The following is a 20,053-nucleotide window of genomic DNA, read 5'->3' as shown; positions in this document are numbered from 1 at the left end:
TGGACCAGTATGGATCGTCAGTATCACATCAATCTCCTGGAGCTCAGGGCGATTTTCAACGCTCTCAATGTTTTTCAGCATCTGCTTCACGACCGTGTAGTCCTCATTCGCACGGACAATCAAGTCGCTATGTATTATGTCAACAAACAAGGAGGGACGGGATCTGCCTCCCTCTGTCAGGAAGCTCTGAAAGTTTGGGATTGGGCAGTCCGCCACAACACCTTCCTCAAAGCTGTCTACATTCAGGGGGCAGACAATGCCTTAGCAAATAACTTGAGTCGTCTTCTGCAGCCTCACGAATGGACTCTTCATTCCACGCCCCTTCAGCACATCTTCTCTCTCTGGGGCACGCCTCAGATAGATATCTTTGAAGCCCCCCACAACTTCAAGCTGCCTCAGTTTTGCTCCAGGATCTACACTCCTCATCGCCTCGAGGCGGATGCTTTTCTTCTGGACTGTAAGAATCTCTTTCTATATGCGTTTCCTCCGTTTCCTCTCATTCAAAAGACGCTGGTCAAGCTGAAGTCCGACCATGCCACTATGATTCTGGTTGCTCCTCGGTGGCCCAGACAACCCTTGTACTCCCTTCTACTTCAACTCAGCAGCAGGGAGCCATACCTTCTACCAGTTTTTCCCTCGCTGCTTACACAGCATCAGGGTTCTCTCCTTCATCCCAACCTACAGTCTCTACACCTGACAGCTTGGTTCCTCTCAACATAGCTCCTCTGTGGTTTTCTCAATCTGTGAGGGATGTTTTGGAAGCTTCACAGAAGCCTACTACTAGACAATGCTATCACCAAAAATGGACTAGATTTTCTACTTGGTGTTTTTCTCATCATAAAGAGCCTCAACGTTCCTTCTTATCCTCAGTTTTGGACTATCTGTTGCACCTTTCTCATTCTGGTCTCAAGTCTACCTCGATACGAGTCCATCTTAGTGCAATTGCTGCTTTCCATCAACTTCTTGAAGGGAAACCTCTCTCTGCTCATCCTGTGGTTTCCAGATTCATGAAAGGACTTTTCAATGTCAACCCTCCTCTCAAACCGCCTCCAGTGGTTTGGGACTTCAATGTTGTTCTTACTCAACCACGTTTTGAACCAATGGACAAGGCTCATCTGAAGTATCTCACTTGGAAAGTGGTGTTTCTCATTGGCCTCACTTCTGCTCGACGGGTCAGTGAGCTTCAAGCATTGGTTGCGGATCCACCTTTTACTGTGTTCCACCATGACAAGGTGATTCTTCGCACTCATCCGAAATTCCTTCCTAAAGTAGTCTCGGAGTTTCATCTCAACCAATCCATTGTACTTCCAGTGTTTTTTCCAAAGCCTCATTCTCATCCTGGAGAATCAGCTCTTCGTACTCTGGACTGTAAGCGTGCTTTGGCTTTCTATTTGAAATGCACCAAACCACACAGAACTGCTCCTCAACTTTTTGTCTCCTTCGATCCAAACAAGTTGGGACATCTGATTTCTAAGCGAACCATCTCCAACTGGATGTCTGCTTGTATCTTTTTCTGCTATGCCCAGGCTGGACTGCATCTACAGAGTCAAGTCACAGCCCACAAAGTCAGAGCCATGGTGGCTTCAGTAGCTTTCCTCAGATCCACTCCTATTGAGGACATTTGCAAAGCTGCCACCTGGTCCTCGGTTCATACTTTCACCTCTCATTATTGTCTGGATGTTTTCTCCAGACAGGATGGCCATTTTGGCCAGAGAGTATTACAAAATTTGTGCTCCTAAGATGCCAATACTCCCACCATCCCATCCTGGTTAGCTTGGAGGTCACCCACATGTGAGAATAGGCTGCTTGCTTGTCCTGGGATAAAGCACAGTTACTTACCGTAACAGGTGTTATCCAGGGACAGCAGGCAGCTATTCTCACATCCCACCCTCCTCCCCTAGGTTGGCTTCTCTGCTAGCTATCTGAACTGAGGAGACGCGCCCGATGGCGGGCGGGAAGGCACTCGCGTATGCGTGGTAAGGGCAACTCGAAACTTCGAGTTTCTTTAAGCAAGTCTTCTTGTGAGGCGTCCGCATCGGGGCTCCGTTGGATCACGTCACCCACTTGTGAGAATAGCCTGCTGTCCCTGGATAACACCTGTTACGGTAAGTAACTGTGCTTTCCACTCCACTCGCTATTTTATACACCTCTATCATATCACCCCAAGCCGTGTCTTCTCCAAGCTGAAGAGCCCTAGCTGTTTTAGCCTTTCCTCATAGGGAAGTCATCCCAAACCTTTTATCATTTTCATCGTCCTTCTCGGGACCTTTTCTAATTCTGCTCACAGTTTTTGAGTTGTAGCCGTAGCAAACAGTGAAACTAAACAACCCCAGTAACAAAGCAATAAGCACCTAACTGGGTTTATTTAGTTTCACAGTTTGTATATGTTTGTTTCTTTGCGCATATTTTTCTTTTTAAGTTTTTGCAGTCTGCACCAACCTTGTTCCGAACAGAGTACACTGGTCTTTTCTGGTGTTCATGCATATAGTACAACTTTTCAAAGTGCTCTTGGGACAGAAATTAATTGACAATTGCTTGTCAATCATTATTCCTTTGGTCTTCGTAATCAGCCATTTAATTTGACCCCTAAGGAAGGCAGCTTTGGCTGCCAAAGCTTGGATCCATGATGGGACTGCATATTATTATTTTTATACAATAAAGTTACCTTGGTTGGTATTGGACATCGCACTTGCCTTATTTTTGTTCTGGGTATCTTTGCAAGGCAAGTTTACACTCCCTTTTCTTGTTTAACACATGTGCAAGCATCAACTAGGTTAAACGTTTGTTTGAATGTGATTGATGACTAGCTTAAATCATTAAATTCTCTGAAATTTGAATTAATCTGGCTCTCAAGAAAGCCTCTAATTTCATCAATCTGTTCCTCCTATTGCAGGAGTATTTATCCCACTTAATATACTATTGCCATCTTAAGTATGATCAGTTAGCATTTTGTGCTCAAGTATCAGCAAGGACTAAACAGTGTATGTTTTATCTTAAAGATTGTTCATGCATTTAGACCCAGTTTAGAGATGTATCAAATTTGTCTGATCATTCATGCTTTTGCAACCTCTCAATTGAAAAATTGCAAGAGGATCTTGGGAGACTGGGCATCAAAATGGAAGATGACATTTAATGTGAGCAAGTGCAAGGTGATGCAAGTGGGTTAAAGGAACCCAAACTATAGCTACATGATGCAAGGTTCCACATTAGAAGTCACCGCCCAGCAAAAAAGGATCTAGGCATTGTCATTGATGATATGTTGAAACCCTCAGCTCAGTGTATAGTGACAACTAAGAAAGCAAATAGAATGTTAGGATTCATGTCATTTTTAACATTGCTTTCCTTGAGTCCTTAACCTCAGCTGTTGGTGCTGTATTCCTATTTTATACTGAGTATGCGTCTTCTAATAAAGATCAGCACTCTAAAGCATAATTTCCTAAGGTTTATAATAGTGGGAGAGACTTAATAAATGAGTACTACAGTAAATAGGCATTTCTCTGTCAAAATGAAATCAGAATGAACATTTGGTTTACAGCATTTTAAAGCAAGAGCTAGTTATGCACTAATTATATGGTTCCTATTCTAGTGGCTGTGTGTTTATTACATATGAAGTTTTGAGCCTAAAGAAATCATTGGTCCTTGATAAGCGAGCAGTGCAACAAGAAAAACTGAAGTCCTATATATATGCGCATGCAGTTTCTGCAGAGAATGAGCATTTGGGTAAGTTAACATCTCAGAAGAAATATAGGTAAACAGGGTCCAGAGGTGAAGTGAGGCAAAGTGGTTAGCATTATGCTTCACTGCACCAGGTGGAGGCATTTCCCAGGAACAGCTTTCCAGATCAGCAGCAGTTATAAGAACACAATACCGGACAGTGATGCTAAATTCCAATCTTTTACAAACCACAGTCGGATCTGCTTTTCAGAACAGCCAGACTATGCAAATTAACTTTTTGATGTAGTTTTTTTTTTTTTGATGTAGGTGGCTTGGACACGCATGAAGGAGGTCGGTTAGCAGAAGAGCTCCATATAAAAAGTCCTTGAAAGAATAAAAAAGTCGCAAAAATTTGAAGAATTAAGATTAAATTTATGATAAAAATAAACTCGATGGCGTCAGGAAAGCAAAATAAAAACGACTTCGCAGTCTCTGGAAGCAGCAAGAGAGCAAAGCCCGAACAAGAGACAGGATCCAAAACCGCAGATCCAGAAGTAATGAAAGAACTTAAAGAAATCAAACAAATGCTTTCAATTCTCACAAAAAAAGTTACAGAATTAACAGATGATGTTTCAACATTAAATAAAAAGATGGATCTAATCGAATTAAAATCTAACGATTTAGAAGAAAGAATGATAACTGTTGAAGAAGAAATTTTAAACACAAAAACTGAAAAAAAGAAAATTGAAACACTTACTAAAGAACTGGAGGATTACTCGAATCGTGAGAGAAGAAGCAATGTTCGTCTGATAGGTTTACCGGAAGGAGCAGAAAAGGGAATCCGGTGACCTTTATAGAAAACTTATTACCAAAACTACTTCCTCTACAAACTAAATATCCCATAGAGATTGAAAGAGCACATAGAGTGCCAACAAAGAAAAAGGAAGAAAAAATAATATTTACTTGGATGAATAAGATAATGGAATGACACAACTTTAACTTTGATATATCTTAAAAATGAAACTAGGAAGTATGTTATATGAATGAGGTATGACTCTGTATAATGAAGGAAGGAAGCTCTGGAACGGGAAAAAAAAAAAATCATATAGTACAAGTAGCACACATATGTGAAACATTGTTTATTTTCCAAAGAAATGAAACATCTCATTATATAATATATAAGTTTAAAAGAATTATAAGGATCTAGAATATATTCATAAACTTATATATTACTTAAAAATATTATAAAGAAATAGAATTAGAAAATATAAAGGTGATATATATGAATTTTTTTTTTTTAAAAAAATTTACAATATTTTTCATATTATTTGAATTAATAAGATATACTAATAGTTATAAAATATGAAAATGATACAGAAAATAATATTTGAAAAGATTAAATTTAACATTGGGGAAAAAAAAAAAAAAAAAAAAGGCAAAATGTTTAAATATTATATGGATTGTTAATGTTATTTAGTAATATATGATATATTTGTGACTTGTATCTGAATCTTAACAGGAAATGGACTTTTGTGGAGTGTTTTGATACCTGACCTAAGATGCGTGTTGCCAAGCATACACAGATAATATTGGGGGGGAAGGGAGGGGAGGGAGGGAAGAGGGGAAGAAAGAGAATGGGGAAAATATATTATTACAATGTGTGGATATCTGAAAATAATAATCATATGATTTCATGTCAAATTTTAATTACAAAAGTAAATGGATATTAAAATTTTTTCAATTAATGTCAATGGCTTAAATCATCCTATAAAAAGAAAAAAATTATTAGGTTTTCTCCATAAGCAAAACGCAGATATTTATTTCCTACAAGAGACACACCTTTCGGACACTGAATCTAGGAAGCTAACAGAAGGATGGATATCAAAATGTTTTTATTCACCGGCAATAGGGAAGAAAGCAGGGGTAGCGATAATAATAAATAAGAAATGCAAAGCTGATTTTAAATTAATAAATTCTGACTCTTCAGGAAGATGGATACATATTAAAATGGATCTGGGAAATACAACCCTGGATTTATTTAATCTTTATGCTCCTAATTCGAACCAAATGGAGTTTTTTAATCAAATTCAACAGATATTACTACCACTGGCTACTTCTAACTTAGTAGTAGCTGGAGATTTCAATGCTGTAATGGATCCAATTGTGGACAAGAAACCAAGTAAAATCATAAAATCTTTAGGATTAGATAATTTAATACAATCTTGTAATTTAATAGATATATGGCGTATCCTTCATTTTAATGATCGGGAATATTCTTTTTGTTCTCAGGTCCATAAATCTTTCTCAAGAATTGATTATATTTTTGTAACTAATAACATAGCGCAGCGTGTATCAAAAGCAGTTATAGATCCCATTATAATTTCAGATCATGCTGGTGTGTGGATTAACCTTAAGAATTATAATATTGATCAATTTAATTCAATATGGAGATTTAATAATGATTTATTAGCAGATTCGAAATTCTTAGAAGATCTTAAAGTAAAAATGCAAGAATTCTTTCAACTTAATTCTTCAGATGACATTAATATAGAAATTTTATGGGATGCTTTTAAAGCAACAATGAGAGGAAATATTATTTCTTATTCAGCTTTTATTAAAAAACAACTTAAAAAACAATATGAAGATATGGAAAAACAAATTAAATTATTAGAAAATAAATTAATTAAAAAATGGGAAAACAATACATTACAAGAGTTGTTAAAAGTAAAAGTTAAATATAATGAGATTTCTTCTCAATATGTGAGAAAAGACATTTTCAATAAACAAGTACAATATTATGGCAATTCAAATAAAGCGGGAAAATTATTAGCAAATTTTCTTAAAGCAAAGAAAAGAAAATCTAAGATTATTGCAATAAAAGATATACAAGGTAACACACATACCAGCACAAAAGATATTATAACACAATTTCTTGATTTTTATAAAGAATTATACACTTCTAATTCTTATAAAAATAAAGAACAAGAAGGATTAACATTCTTAAATTCCTTTCTTGGACCTAATATTCCGGATCATATAAAAGGAAGTTTAGAAGATCCTATATCTTTAAAAGAAATAGAAACAGCATTGAAGTTTCTTAGAGTTGGATCCACTCCAGGTGGAGATGGGTATACTGTTGAATTTTATAAATCATTTCAAAATATCATTTTACCACATCTGTTAAATTTATATCAATATCAAATAAAGAATGAAAATATTTCAGGTACTATGGCAGAATCGATAATTATAGTCTTACCAAAACCAAACAAAGATCCTACTCTGGTTTCAAATTACAGGCCTATTTCGTTATTAAATGTGGATAATAAATTAATGGCTAAAGTATTAGCACTTAGATTGGCAAAAGCTCTTCCTTTCATTATAGATGTACATCAAACAGGATTTATTGCTAAAAGACATTCATCAAATAATACTAGACTAGCATTCCACTCATTAAATTTAGCAAAAAATATAAATGATCCAGCTTTTCTAATATCTTTAGATGCAGAAAAAGCTTTTGATAGAGTGGAATGGAATTTTATGTATCAAGCTTTACAATGGTTTGGTATAGGCTCCGGTTTTATTAAAATGATCCAGACATTGTATAGCTCTCCTGGTGCAAGATTATATATTAATAATAATTTATCAACTAGATTTAATTTGCATAGGGGAGTTAGACAAGGATGCCCTTTGTCTCCATTACTTTTTGATATTGTCTTAGAACCTTTATTAATTGCAATAAATAAGACTAAGGAGATAAAGGGAATCACGTTTTCCAACTGGGAATTTAAACTTTCTGCATATGCAGATGATATTTTATTATATTTAAGAGAACCGGATACTACTATTCCATGTATACTTAATTTATTAGAGAAATTCGGCACTTTTTCTGGATATAAAATTAATTGGAGCAAATCTGAAGTCCTCCCAATTAATGTTCATTGTACGAAAGGACTATTTGACCCATATTCATTTATTTGGAAAGAAGATGGAATAAAATACTTAGGAATTATGATCAAAAATACAATAGAAGACACAGTCAAAGAGAATGAAAAACTTTTATTGAAAAAAATAACAGAAATGTGTGAGCAATGGAATCCATTACATCTTTCTTGGTGGGGAAGAATTCAAACAATTAAAATGATGGTATTGCCTGTGGTTTGTTATCAAATGAGTATGATACCAATATTTTTTCAGGGGTCATTTTATAAAAAACTTAACAATATTCTTACAAAATTTGTTTGGTTTGGGAAAAGACCAAGAATCGCTTTAGTATCATTACAAAGACCAATTGTGGAAGGGGGGGTAAATTTTCCAAATTTTTATAGGTATCATCAAGCCTATATTTTAAGACAGGGTATGTATTGGATCCTCCCAGATCTCATGGAAAATGTACCAGATTGGCTGTATTTAGAATGGCAGCTCCTGTTCCCTTTATATCCAGAACATCTAATTACCATAACAATGCCTAGGAGATATAAAGATAACAGAATCTTTTTAGATACTTGGAAAACATTGAGATACATAAGTAACCTATCACCAGAACCAATAGCTAAATCTCTAAATCAATCAATATGGGTAAACTCCAGGATCAGAATTGGCGGATTTAAAATCGTCTGGAAACAATGGATAAATGCAGGAATAAGAACATTGAATGATGTCATATCAGAAGGTTCCTTGCTTAGTTTTTCACAATTGCAAAATAAATTTGGACTAAATAAAACACAATATTTTAAATGGATGCAATTGAAGCAAGCCATTCAGGTAGGGTTCCCTGAATGGAAAGATCTTAATACCCAATATAGTTTGCAAGTTTTATGTTTCCAGGCGGATTTCTTGGGACACCAAGCCGCAAAATGGTATAAATTAATATATGGATTTCTAAATAAAAAAAAGAAAACTGGACTTAGGGATATTTGGAGCATTGAGATTGGACAGACAATTTCTGCATCTCAATGGCCAAGATTCTGGTCCTGGAGATTAAGATTAACAAAGTCAGCATCTATGAGTCAAACATGGATATTTTTATTACATAGAGTGTTATGGACCCCGACGCGCTTGCAAAAAATAGATAATACTAGATCTAATAGATGCTGGCATTGTAAAATAGAAGTAGGGACATTAGATCATTTAATTTTTTTTTGTCCTTGCATAAAAGCCTATTGGAATTTAATTTGGCCCCAAATTAACATATTACTAGAAAATCATATTGGTCTCTCATATGATACCATATTATTTGGTACTGCAATGAGAACACAAAGTCCAATATCAGCAAACAATAACAAATTGCTTTTAATATTGACAGGAGTTGCCATGCAGCAAATCACACAAAATTGGAAGGATTATACCAAGCTAAATTATACATTCTGGTGGAACTCGGTGTGTCACATATACAAAATGGAGAAAATATTGGCATTACAACAAGGAAATATAAAAAATTTTAAGAAAATATGGGATCCATTGACAAAATATTCTAAAGATCAGATATCTTAACACATTGATAATAATAATATAGGGTTAGGGAGGGAAATATAGAAATTAATATGAGGAAAAATGAAAAAACAAATAACAGGGGAAAGGGATTCAATATATATGATATGATATTGTACATACAACTATAATTATTATAAACTAAATATTATGCTATTTATTTATTGTAAGAATGAAAATTTTATAAATAAAAATTTAAAAAAAAAAAAAAAAAAAAAAACTTTTTGATGTAGATGTATAATAATACAGATCCTGAATATCTATTGTGAAATCCTGAAAACCAGAACTTTGTGGCACTGGAGGATTAGAGCAGAGGTTCTCAACACACGTTACTTATGTGAGCCACTTGTTGGGGGTACACACCGTGGGGGTTCCGCCCCTCTTTTCTGTCTGCTGGCTTCCACTGAAGCCGCTGGGGATCCCATGCCCTCCTTCCTGCCTGCCTCACTCCTCTGAAGCTGAACCAGAAGGCTTCCCTACGATGTAAGAGCTGATGTCAGAGGGAAGCATTCCGGGTCAGCGGGGGATCTCAATTACCTCCTTCCAGGTGGGCTGCTGCTCCTTCCTGCCTTCAGCGGCACTTGTTGCAGGGATGCGGGCAACCATTTCACGTGGCTGACCCGGAAGCCTTCTCTCCAACATCAGCTGATGTCGGAGAGAAGGCTTGTGAGTTAGCCACATAAGAACATAAGCAATGCCTCCGCTGGGTCAGACCTGAGGTCCATCATGCCCAGCAGTCCGCTCACGCGGCGGCCCAACAGGTCCAGGACCTGTGCAGTAAACCTCTATCTATACCCTTCTATCCCCTTTTCCAGCAGGAAATTGTCCAATCCTTTCTTAAACCCAAGTACTGTACTCTGCCCTATAACGTCCTCTGGAAGTGCATTCCAGGTATCCACCACACGTTGGGTAAAGAAGAACTTCCTAGCATTAGTTTTGAATCTGTCCCCTTTCAACTTTTCCGAATGTCCTCTTGTTTTTTTATTTTCTGAAAGTTTGAAGAATCTGCCCTTCTCTACTCTCTCTATGCCCTTCATGATCTTATAAGTCTCTATCATATCCCCTCTAAGTCTCCTCTTCTCCAGGGAAAAGAGACCCAGTTTCTCCAATCTCTCAGCGTTTGAGAGGTTTTCCATCCCTTTTATCAAACGTGTCGCTCTCCTCTGAACCCTCTCGAGTAACATCATATCCTTCTTAAGGTACGGCGACCAATATTGGACGCAGTATTCCAGATGCGGGCGCACCATCGCCTGATACAATGGCAGGATAACTTCTACCGTCCTTGTTGTAATACCCTTCTTGATTATGCCTAGCATTCTATTTGCTTTCTTAGCGGCCGCTGCGCACTGTGCCGTCGGCTTCATTGTCATGTCCACCATTACCCCCAAGTCCCTTTCTTGGCTACTCTCATTCAATAATATCCCTCCCATTGTATAGTTGTACCTCGGGTTTCCGCTTCCCACATGCAATACTTTACATTTCTCAACGTTGAACTTCATCTGCCATCTCGCCGCCCATTCCCCCAGTTTGTTCAAGTCCCTTTGCAATTCTTCACATTCCTCTTTAGTCCCAGCTCCACTAAATAGTTTTGTATCGTCCGCAAATTTTATTATCTCACACTTCGTGCCTGTTTCTAGATCATTTATAAATATATTAAATAGCAGCGGCCCGAGTGCCGAGCCCTGCGGAACACCACTCGTGACCCTCATCCAGTCCGAGTAGTGGCCCTTTACCCCTACCCTCTGTTTCCTACCCGCCAACCAGTTTCTGATCCATCTATGTACGTCTCCGTCCACTCCATGGTTCTTCAGTTTCCGGAGTAGACGCTCGTGAGGCACCTTGTCAAAGGCTTTTTGGAAATCAAGGTATATGATGTCTATGAGGTCTCCTCTGTCCATCCGTTTGTTAATTCCTTCGAAGAAGTGCAATAAGTTCGTTAGGCATGATCTCCCCCTGCAGAAACCATGTTGGCTTGTTATCAGAAGTTCGTTTCTTTCCAAATGTTCATCGATGTGTTCTTTAATCAGTGCTTCCGCCATTTTCCCCGGAACCGAGGTCAGACTCACTGGTCTGTAGTTTCCCGGGTCACCTCTTGATCCCTTTTTAAAGATGGGCGTGACGTTGGCTATCTTCCAATCCTCTGGGATCACGCCTGTTTTCAAGGATAGGTTGCAAATTTGCTGCAGTAGTTCCGCTATCTCTTCCTTTAATTCCTTCAGAACCCTTGGATGGATTCCGTCCGGACCCGGGGATTTGTCAGTTTTAAGTTTTTCTATCTGCCTGTGTACATCATCAAGGCTCACTTCCATGGATGTTAATTTTTCTGCTTGATTTCCATTGAAGTTTTGCTCAGGTTCCGGTATGTTGGTTGTGTCTTCGTTTGTAAATACAGACGAGAAGAACATGTTGAGTCTTTCTGCGACTTCTTTCTCCTCCTTCACCGTTCCCTTCCTGTCTCCTTCGTCCAGCGGTCCTACCTCCTCCCTAGCTGGCTGTTTCCCTTTAACATATCTGAAGAATGGTTTGAAATTTCGTGCCTCCCTGGCTAGCCTCTCTTCATACTCTCTTTTGGCTTTTCGAACCACACGGTGACATTCTTTTTGATACTTCCTGTGCTCCTTCTGGTTCCCTTCAGTTTTGTCCTTTTTCCATTTCCTGAATGAATTTTTCTTATTGCCTATCGCTTCCTTCACTATTTTAGTCATCCATATCGGGTCTTTTGTTCGACTCTTTTTGCACCCCTTTCTGAATCTGGGGATGTGCAGATTTTGCGCCTCGCTCACCGTGTCCTTGAAAAAAGACCAGGCATGTTCTACCGTTTGCCATTTTTTGGAAGTGTTCCTAAGTTTCTTCCTTACCATTTCCCTCATTGCTTCATAGTTTCCTTTCCTGAAGTTGAATGTTGTCGCTATGGTTCTCTTTCCGTTCGGTATTCCTACTTCAGCCTTGAACTTGATCATGTTATGATCGCTGTTTCCCAACGGACCCACTAATTCCACTTCCTTTGCAGGTCCCCTTAGTCCATTTAGGATTAGATCCAGAGTGGCATTTCCTCTCGTCGGTTCTCTAACAAGCTGCTCCATGAAGCAATCTTGTATAGCCTCCAGGAATTCTGTCTCCCTAGCGCATCTTGAGCTTCTAAGACTCCAGTCTATCCCAGGGTAGTTGAAGTCTCCCATAACAATTGTGTAACCGCTTTTGCATTCTCGCTTCATCTCGGCATCCATTTCTTTATCGCTATCTCCGGTTTGCCCGGGTGGACGATAGTATAGTCCCATCTTTATTTCATGCGTTATTTTCCTACCCGTTATTTTAACCCATAGTGATTCCAGTTTGTTGATCGTCTCCACTGTGTCCATTCTTGTCGATTGTATGCTTTCTTTTACGTTTCTTGCCACGTTTTCAGGATTTCACAAGGTAGGAAGGAGCAGCCCAGCTGGATGGCCCTGAAGGAAGCGATTGCAACCTTGGATTGAGCAAGTAGAGAGAGAGAGGGGACATGATCTGGGAGAAAGGGGGGAGATGGAGTGCATTGGGACATCGGAGGGGCATGATTTTGGTTCAAAGGCTGGAATGTAGGTAGGGGGGCACGAACTTGGGACATAGATGGAAGGGAGGGGGCATGAACTTGGTACACAAGGGAGGGAGGAAGGAAGCACTAGCTTGGGACATAGGAAGGGAGAAAATAAAAAGGGACAATTGGTGGCAATGAGTGTGAGTGAGAGGGAAATAGATGGTGCACATGGGGAAAGGAAGAAAAAGGAAAATTGGGCATAAAGAGAGGAGTGAGGTAGAGATGCATGGGGAATAAAAGGATGAGAGGGAGAAATGTTGGATATAGTGGTGGAGAGGAAATGGAGGGACAGATTGAAGGGGATGCAAGAAGGATGAATATTGGACATAGTAATGGAGGGAGAGATGTGACATTGTGCTGGAGAGGTGTGATAAAAGAAGAAATGGGCATGGGGCTGGTGGACAGTGGTGATAAATGCTGCATATCATCCAGAGGATGAGAGAGGGAGAAATGTTGCCAATAGGCATGGAGGAGAGAAAAAAAAGAAAGCGTGCAGGAGGCAGAAAGAAAGAAATATTGGATGCACAGTCAGAAGGAAGTGCAACCAGAGACTCATGAAATCACCAGTCAACAAAGGTAGGAAAAATGATTGTATTTTCAATTTAGTGATCGAAATGTGTGAGTTTTGAGAATTTATATCTACTGTCTATGTTTTGCACTATATTTGTCTATTTTTCTACAGTTGTTACTGAGGTGAAATTGCATTTTTTTAAAGTCATCTGCCTTGACCTCTGGGAAATATAAATGATAATTAACATTTTATCCCAGGACAAGCAGGCAGCTTATTCTCACATGTGGGTGACGTTATCCACGGAGCCCGGATGCGGACAGCCTCGCAAGCAGACTTGCTTGTAGAAAACTTGAAAATTTGAGTCTGCCGCACCGCACATATGCGAGTGCCTTCCCGCTCAGCACAGGGCGCATCTCCTCAGTTCTCAGTTTTCTGCGGAGCCAAGAAGTCAGTCTTTGATGCTCTGCTCTGCTTTGATGCTCTGAACTTAGTTTGCTTCGTGCCTTCTCTCACCACGGCTCGTGTTTTATTTTACTTATTACCGTGTCGCTGTGCTTTTCTTATGTTCTTTTGTTTTAAAAAAAAAAAAAAAGTTAATTTTTCGTCGACTGACTGGCGGGGCCTGTCGCACGCCCTCAGCCTGCGGGCTTCAACTTCGCAACAGCTATCTTCCCTTCTATGTCCCGGTCAGTCATGGGCTTCAAGAAGTGTAGCCAGTGCCAGCGTGCGATCTCCTTCACTGACCCACACCACTGGTGTCTTCAGTGTCTGGGGCCTGACCATTGCCCAGAGTCATGCGTTCGCTGTGCTACTCTTCAACATCGAGCCCTCAAACATCGTCGAGTTCAAGTGGAGAAGATTTTTGGTATGGAAACCTCTGCTGCATCCTCGACCTCCGACTCAGTCAGGCCTGCTACAGGGTGCCCTCCTGCCTCCACGACCTCGACTCTCATTTGGATCATCCTCAACCTCAAGTAAATCTGCCAAGTCTTCTCCTGAGCTTCCCTCAGGTCAGATACCTTAGTAGACAGTTCCAGTGGTGGTCCTCAAGCAACCCAAGCATCATTCTTCCAAGTCGAAGCATTCTTCATCTTCGACCTCGGAGCCTTTAGCCTCAGCAAGTGGTCCAGTTTCAGACTCGAATCCACAATTGCTGGCTACTATCTAGACCATTTTAGAGCAGGAATTTGTTCAATTACTGAGCAAATATAGTCCTGCCTCGACTCTGCTTCCTGCAGTCCAGCCTGGGCAATTGGCAGGCTCACATGAGGTCGAGTCCTTGCCTGTGCCTCGAGCTGAATCTACACACTCTATGCAAGGAGTCGAGTCTTTGCGAGTGTCTCGTCTGGAATCCTCACACTCCATACAAGGAGTCGAGTCTTTGGGAGTGCTTCGAGATTCCTCGATTCAAACCACAGAGTCTATGGGACTTCAATCTACAGCTTCAAGCCCTATATCCTCATTTCAGGCATTGCCCGCTTCCAGGCAGCACTTTCACTGCCAGTCGAGGCCCTCATTGAGGCGCAGGTCCTCCTCCAGAGAGAAGCCTTCCTTGTCCAGGCCTTCCAGTTCTTCGAGGCCTCCAACCTCTTGAGACAGGACACCAGTAGCGGAACCTGAGGACTCAGCTGATTCCAGTGTCTCGCCCCAGTCTGTTTATTCGCTGGGATATCAATACTCCAGAGAGGCCTCACCTTCGTTTTCCACTTGAGGCTCCTCGAGGTCATCGAGGCCATGCTCTGGCGGATCAGTTGTCCTTTTCATCCTTCCTCCGTCAAATGGCTGAGGACCTGGACGCTGGTTCTAAGTACACTAAGGAGTATTTAGAGGAAATGAGTATGCCTCGACCTCCTGCAGAGTCTTTCAAACTTCCTCTGAACAGGCTTCTTTTCTTAGACTTTCAAACGAAACCTTGAGACTCCTTATGCCATTCCTGCTGTTCTAGGCAAGCTGGAATCGAGGTATAGAACAAGGGCTTTGAGAACTCCCAACTATCTCATCAGTCCCTTCTTGTGGAATCTTCTTTAAAGAAGAGACATCCTTCCAGGGTCTATGCTACCGTACCTCCTGGCAGAGAGGACAGGACCATGGACAAGTTTGGCTGTCGTCCTTATCAAAATTCGATGATGGCCTCCAGGGTTTTAAATTATAATTGTATCTTTACAACTTATTTAAAGTATTTTATTGATATACTCCCTGGTTTTTCTAAAGACTTGGTCAACACAGGCTTTTAGAGTTCCAGCAAGTCATTGCTACCTTGGCACAACTCAGGTTGCACCTTCTTCAGTCCTCTTATGATGCCTTTGAACTTTCCTCGAAGGTCACTGCTTTCTCAGTAGCGATGCGCCGCCTTGCCTAGCTTCGCACCATTTATATGGACCCTAACATTCAGGATCGTCTGGCCAATATTCCTTGTGAAGGCAATGACCTCTTTGATGAATCGATAGAGGCCGCCACCAAGAAGTTGTCTGAGCATGAGAAATCCTTTGCTTCCATTGTCAGACCAAAACCTAAGCCAGCTCCTCCTAAACCTTCTCAGCCTCATCCATCCTATCAGAGGCGTTATCCTCTGAGGGCAGCTCCTTACACTCAAGCACCCCCCCAAGAAACAACAACAGCAGAAGCAACAGAAACCTCAGCCTTCTGCTACACCAAAGGCTTCTTAGCCTTTTTGACTGTCTCAAACAGAGCATAACCTCCATCGTTCTGCCTCTGTCCTCCCCTCTTCCCATAGGAGGTTGCTCCATTATTTTTACCATCAATGGGAGACCATTACTTCCAACCTCTGGGTGTTGTCAGTAATCAGGGAGAGATACTCTCTTCATTACACTCAAATTCCACCAGAGCTTCCTCCAAGAGTATCCATCCCAAACCGCCCTTCTTCAGGAAGCTCAAGCTCTGCTTCGTCTCTGTGCCATTGAAGAAGTTCCCTTGGAACAGCAGAGCAGGGGTTTTTACTCCCGCTACTTCCTAGTTCCGAAGAAGACGGGAGATCTGCGGCCCATACTAGATGTCGGGGCTCTCAACAAATTTTTGGTCAAAGAAAAATTTTGCATGCTGTCCCTGGCATCCCTTTATCCCCTTCCAGATCAGAACGATTGGTTATGTTCTCTAGATCTCAAGGAGGCTTACGCGCACATTCAGCCTCCCGTCAGTACCTGAAGTATCTAGACAGCTGACCCATACATCTCTCTCTCCTCGATAACGGTTCTCTTGACCTATCAACCACTTGCTTTCACCTCTTTTAAGTTCAATCAATTTGTACCTTCTTTTATTCTTTTGTAAACCGCATAGAACTTCACGGTACTGCGGTATATAAACTGTTGTTATTATTATTACCTCAGATTTCAGGTTGGGAATTTGCATTTTCAGTACAGTACAGTACCCTTCGGCCTGGCATCATCTCCGAGAGTGTTCACCAAGTGCCTAGTGGTGGTTGCAGCAGCTCTGCGGAACCATGGTCTCCAGGTGTTCCCTACTTGGATGACTGGCTCATCAAAGATTCAACATCTCAGGAGGTTATTGTAGCGACCCAACAGATTACATGGTTCCTACAAAGCTTGGGATTCGAAATCAACTTTCCCAAATCCCATCTTCAGCCCTCAGAATCTACAGTTCATCGGAGCTGTTCTGGACACTATCCAACTCAGAGCATTCCTTCCTCAGCAACATCTGGATGTTCTTCTTCAGCTCTGCCACAAAGTGTTTTCCCTTTCTTCACTCTCAGTGAGACACGTGATGGTATTACTCGGTCACATGGCCTTGACTGTTCACGTGACTCCTTTTGCCAGACTTCTCCTCAGAATTCCTCTGGCATCTCAGTGGGTGCAGGCTTGCGACCCACTCTCTCAACACATTACAGTCACTCTTTTGTTGAGACAGTCTCTCCACAGGTGGATGCTCTCTTCCAATATCTCCAGAGGTTTACTGTTTCAAACACCCCCTCATCAGAAGGTCCTCATGACAGATTCCTCGACCTATGCTGGGGGGGCTCATCTCAATAGTCTCCGTACTCAAGGCCACTGGTTCAGCACGGATCGTCAGTGTCATATCAATCTGTTAAACTCAGCAATCTTCAATGCTCTCAAAGCTTTTCAGCATCTTCTTCACGACCAGGTAGTCCTTATTCGGATAGAGAATCAGGTCGCCATATACTACGTCAACAAGCAGGGAGGATCAAGATCTTTCCCTCTTTGTCAAGAAGCTCAAAGGGTGTTGGACTGGGCGATCCATCACAACACCTTTTTGAAAGCAGTCTACATTCAAAAATTGTCTGGTGGACAAATTGAGTCGTCTTCTGCAATTTCACGAATGGACACTCAATTCCTTGCCTCTTCATCATATTTTTTCTCAGTAGGGAACTTCTCAGATAGATCTCTTTGTGTCTCCCCACAACCACAAATTGCCTCAGTTCTGCTCCAGAATATACTCTCCCCATCGCCTCGAGGCACATGCTTTTCTTCTGGAATAGACAAATCTGTTCCTGTATGCGTTCCCTCCATTCCCTCTGATTCTCAAGACTTGTCAAGCTCAAGAACGATCATAAGAATATAAGACTTGCCTCTGTCGGGTCAGACCGGAGGTCCATCGTGCCCGGCAGTCCGCTCACACGGCGGCCCATCAGGTCCAGGACCTGATAGTGCTCCTACCCTAAAACTCATATACACTTTTTAATTTTGTCCTGTAGAGTAACCTTCTATCTATACCCTGACTTCCAGGAAGTCATCCAGTCCCTTTTTAAAATCCAGTATTGTACTCTGTCCTGTTACCTCCTTTGGAAGCGCGTTCCAGGTGTCCACCACCCTCTGAGTGAAGAAAAACTTCCTTGCATTCGTTTTGAATCCGTCCCCTCTCAGTTTTTCCGAGTGACTTCTTGTTTTTGCTGTCCCTGCTAGTCTGAAGAATCTGTCCCTCTCCACCCTCTCTATGCCTCTCATGATTTTATATGTCTGTATCATGTCTCCTCTCAGTCTCCGCTTTTCCAGGGTAAAGAGCCCCAGTTTGTCTAACCTTTCGGCATATGAAAGGTTCTCCATTCCTTTTATCATCCTAGTTGCTCTCCTCTGAACCCTCTCAAGTATCGCCATGTCTTTTTTAAGGTACGGTGACCAGTATTGGACACAGTATTCCAGATGTGGTCGCACCATTGCTCGATACAATGGCAGGATAACCTCCTTCGTTCTGGTAGTGATACCTTTTTTGATAATGCCCAGCATTCTGTTCGCTTTCTTTGAGGCCGCTGCACATTGCGCCGCTGGCTTCATTGTTGTATCCACCAAAACCCCCAGGTCTTTTTCCAGGGTGCCTTTCCCCATCACCCTCCCTCCCATCGTATAGCTGTACATGGGGTTCCCTTTCCCCATGTGCAAGACCTTACATTTCTCCACATTAAAGCTCATCTGCCATCTTTTTGCCCACTCACACAGTTTGTTCAGGTCGCTCTGCAGTTCTTTGCATTCCTCAACAGTTTTGACCCTGTTGGAGAGTTTTGTATCATCCGCGAACTTGATAACTTTGCACTTCGTGCCCGTTTCCAGATCGTTAATGAATATATTGAACAGCAGCGGTCCCAGCACTGACCCCTGCGGGACACCACTCGTGACCCCTTTCCAGTCAGAGTAGTGTCCTTTTACTACTACCCTCTGCTTCCTATCCGCCAGCCAATTTTGGATCCATCTGTGGACGTCCCCTTCCACCCCATGGTTCCACAGTTTCTTCAGCAGGCGCTCATGGGGTACCTTGTCGAAGGCTTTTTGGAAATCCAGATAAACTATGTCAATGGGGTTACCTTGGTCCAAATGTTTGCTTATCCCCTCAAAGAAATGTAGTAGATTCGTTTGGAATCGTCTACGATCGTCCTTTATAGAAACCGTGCTGGCTTGTTCTCATCAGTTTATTTTTTTCTATATGCTCATTGACACCTTCCCTGATCAGTGATTCGACCATCTTCCCGGGAACTGAGGTCAAGCTCACCGGTCTATAGTTCCCTGGGTCGCCTCTCGATCCTTTTTTGAAGATTGGTGTAACATTTGCTATCCTCCAATCTTCCGGGATTATCCCTGTTCTCAAGGATAGGTTGCAAATATGCCTGAGTAACTCCGCTATTTCGTCTCTGAGCTCTTTCAGTATTCTTGGGTGGATCCCATCTGGGCCAGGAGATTTGTCAATTTTTAATCTATCTATCTGCCTTAGAACGTCTTTGAGACTTACCTCCATGCATGATAATATACCCTCCATGATTCTAATAGCTCCTCGGTGGCCCATACAACCCTGGTTCTCCCTTCTACTTCAGCTCAGCAGCAGCCATACCTTCTACCAGTGCTTACACAGAGTCAAGGATCTCTTCTTCATCCCAACCTGCAGTCTCTACAGCTGACAGCTTGGTAACTCTCAACATACCTCCTCTTCAGTTTTCTCAATCTGTTCGGGATGTTATCCCAGGACAAGCAGGCAGGTATTCTCACTAGTGGGTGACGTCATCCAACAGAGCCCCGATACGGACATCTCACAAGCATACTTGCTTGTAGAAACTTTTAGAAGTTTCGAGTTGCCCACACTGCGCATGCGCCAGTGCCTTCCCGCCTGATGCACCGGGCGTGTCTCCTCAGTTCTTTCTCTTCTGCGGAGCTGAGAAGTCTGTTTTCGACTCTCTGCGCGAAGTTCCTTCACTTGTGCCTTCTGTGCTCGCAGTTTTGAGTTTTTTGGGCTCATTATCGTTGGCTCACGTTGCGTTTTCTTGTTTTTTTAAAAAAAAAAAATTCTTTCGATCATTCGACCAGGCATGCCGCGTGGCCATGGCCCCACGGCTTTGATCTTGCGGCGGAGCT

The 20,053-nt window shown here is 41.5% G+C and overlaps 1 protein-coding gene across 2 annotated transcripts in view; it reads left to right on the top strand.

Annotated features, from left to right (window-relative positions):
* The window catches only part of SERAC1 (serine active site containing 1), a 139,444-nt gene that overhangs the window by 21,584 nt on the left and 97,807 nt on the right, over window positions 1-20,053 (top strand). For both annotated transcript variants that reach the window (XM_033937027.1, XM_033937029.1), the window contains exon 5: window positions 3,587-3,720. In XM_033937027.1, the coding sequence (XP_033792918.1) occupies window positions 3,587-3,720 (134 nt within the window). The remainder of the gene's footprint in view (window positions 1-3,586; window positions 3,721-20,053) is intronic.

The sequence above is a fragment of the Geotrypetes seraphini genome, chromosome 3 (assembly GCF_902459505.1).
Source record: "Geotrypetes seraphini chromosome 3, aGeoSer1.1, whole genome shotgun sequence".
NCBI classification, from domain to species: Eukaryota; Metazoa; Chordata; class Amphibia; order Gymnophiona; family Dermophiidae; genus Geotrypetes; species Geotrypetes seraphini.
Note: the sequence above shows the minus strand (reverse complement) of the source record. Positions and strands in the feature narration are given on the sequence as shown.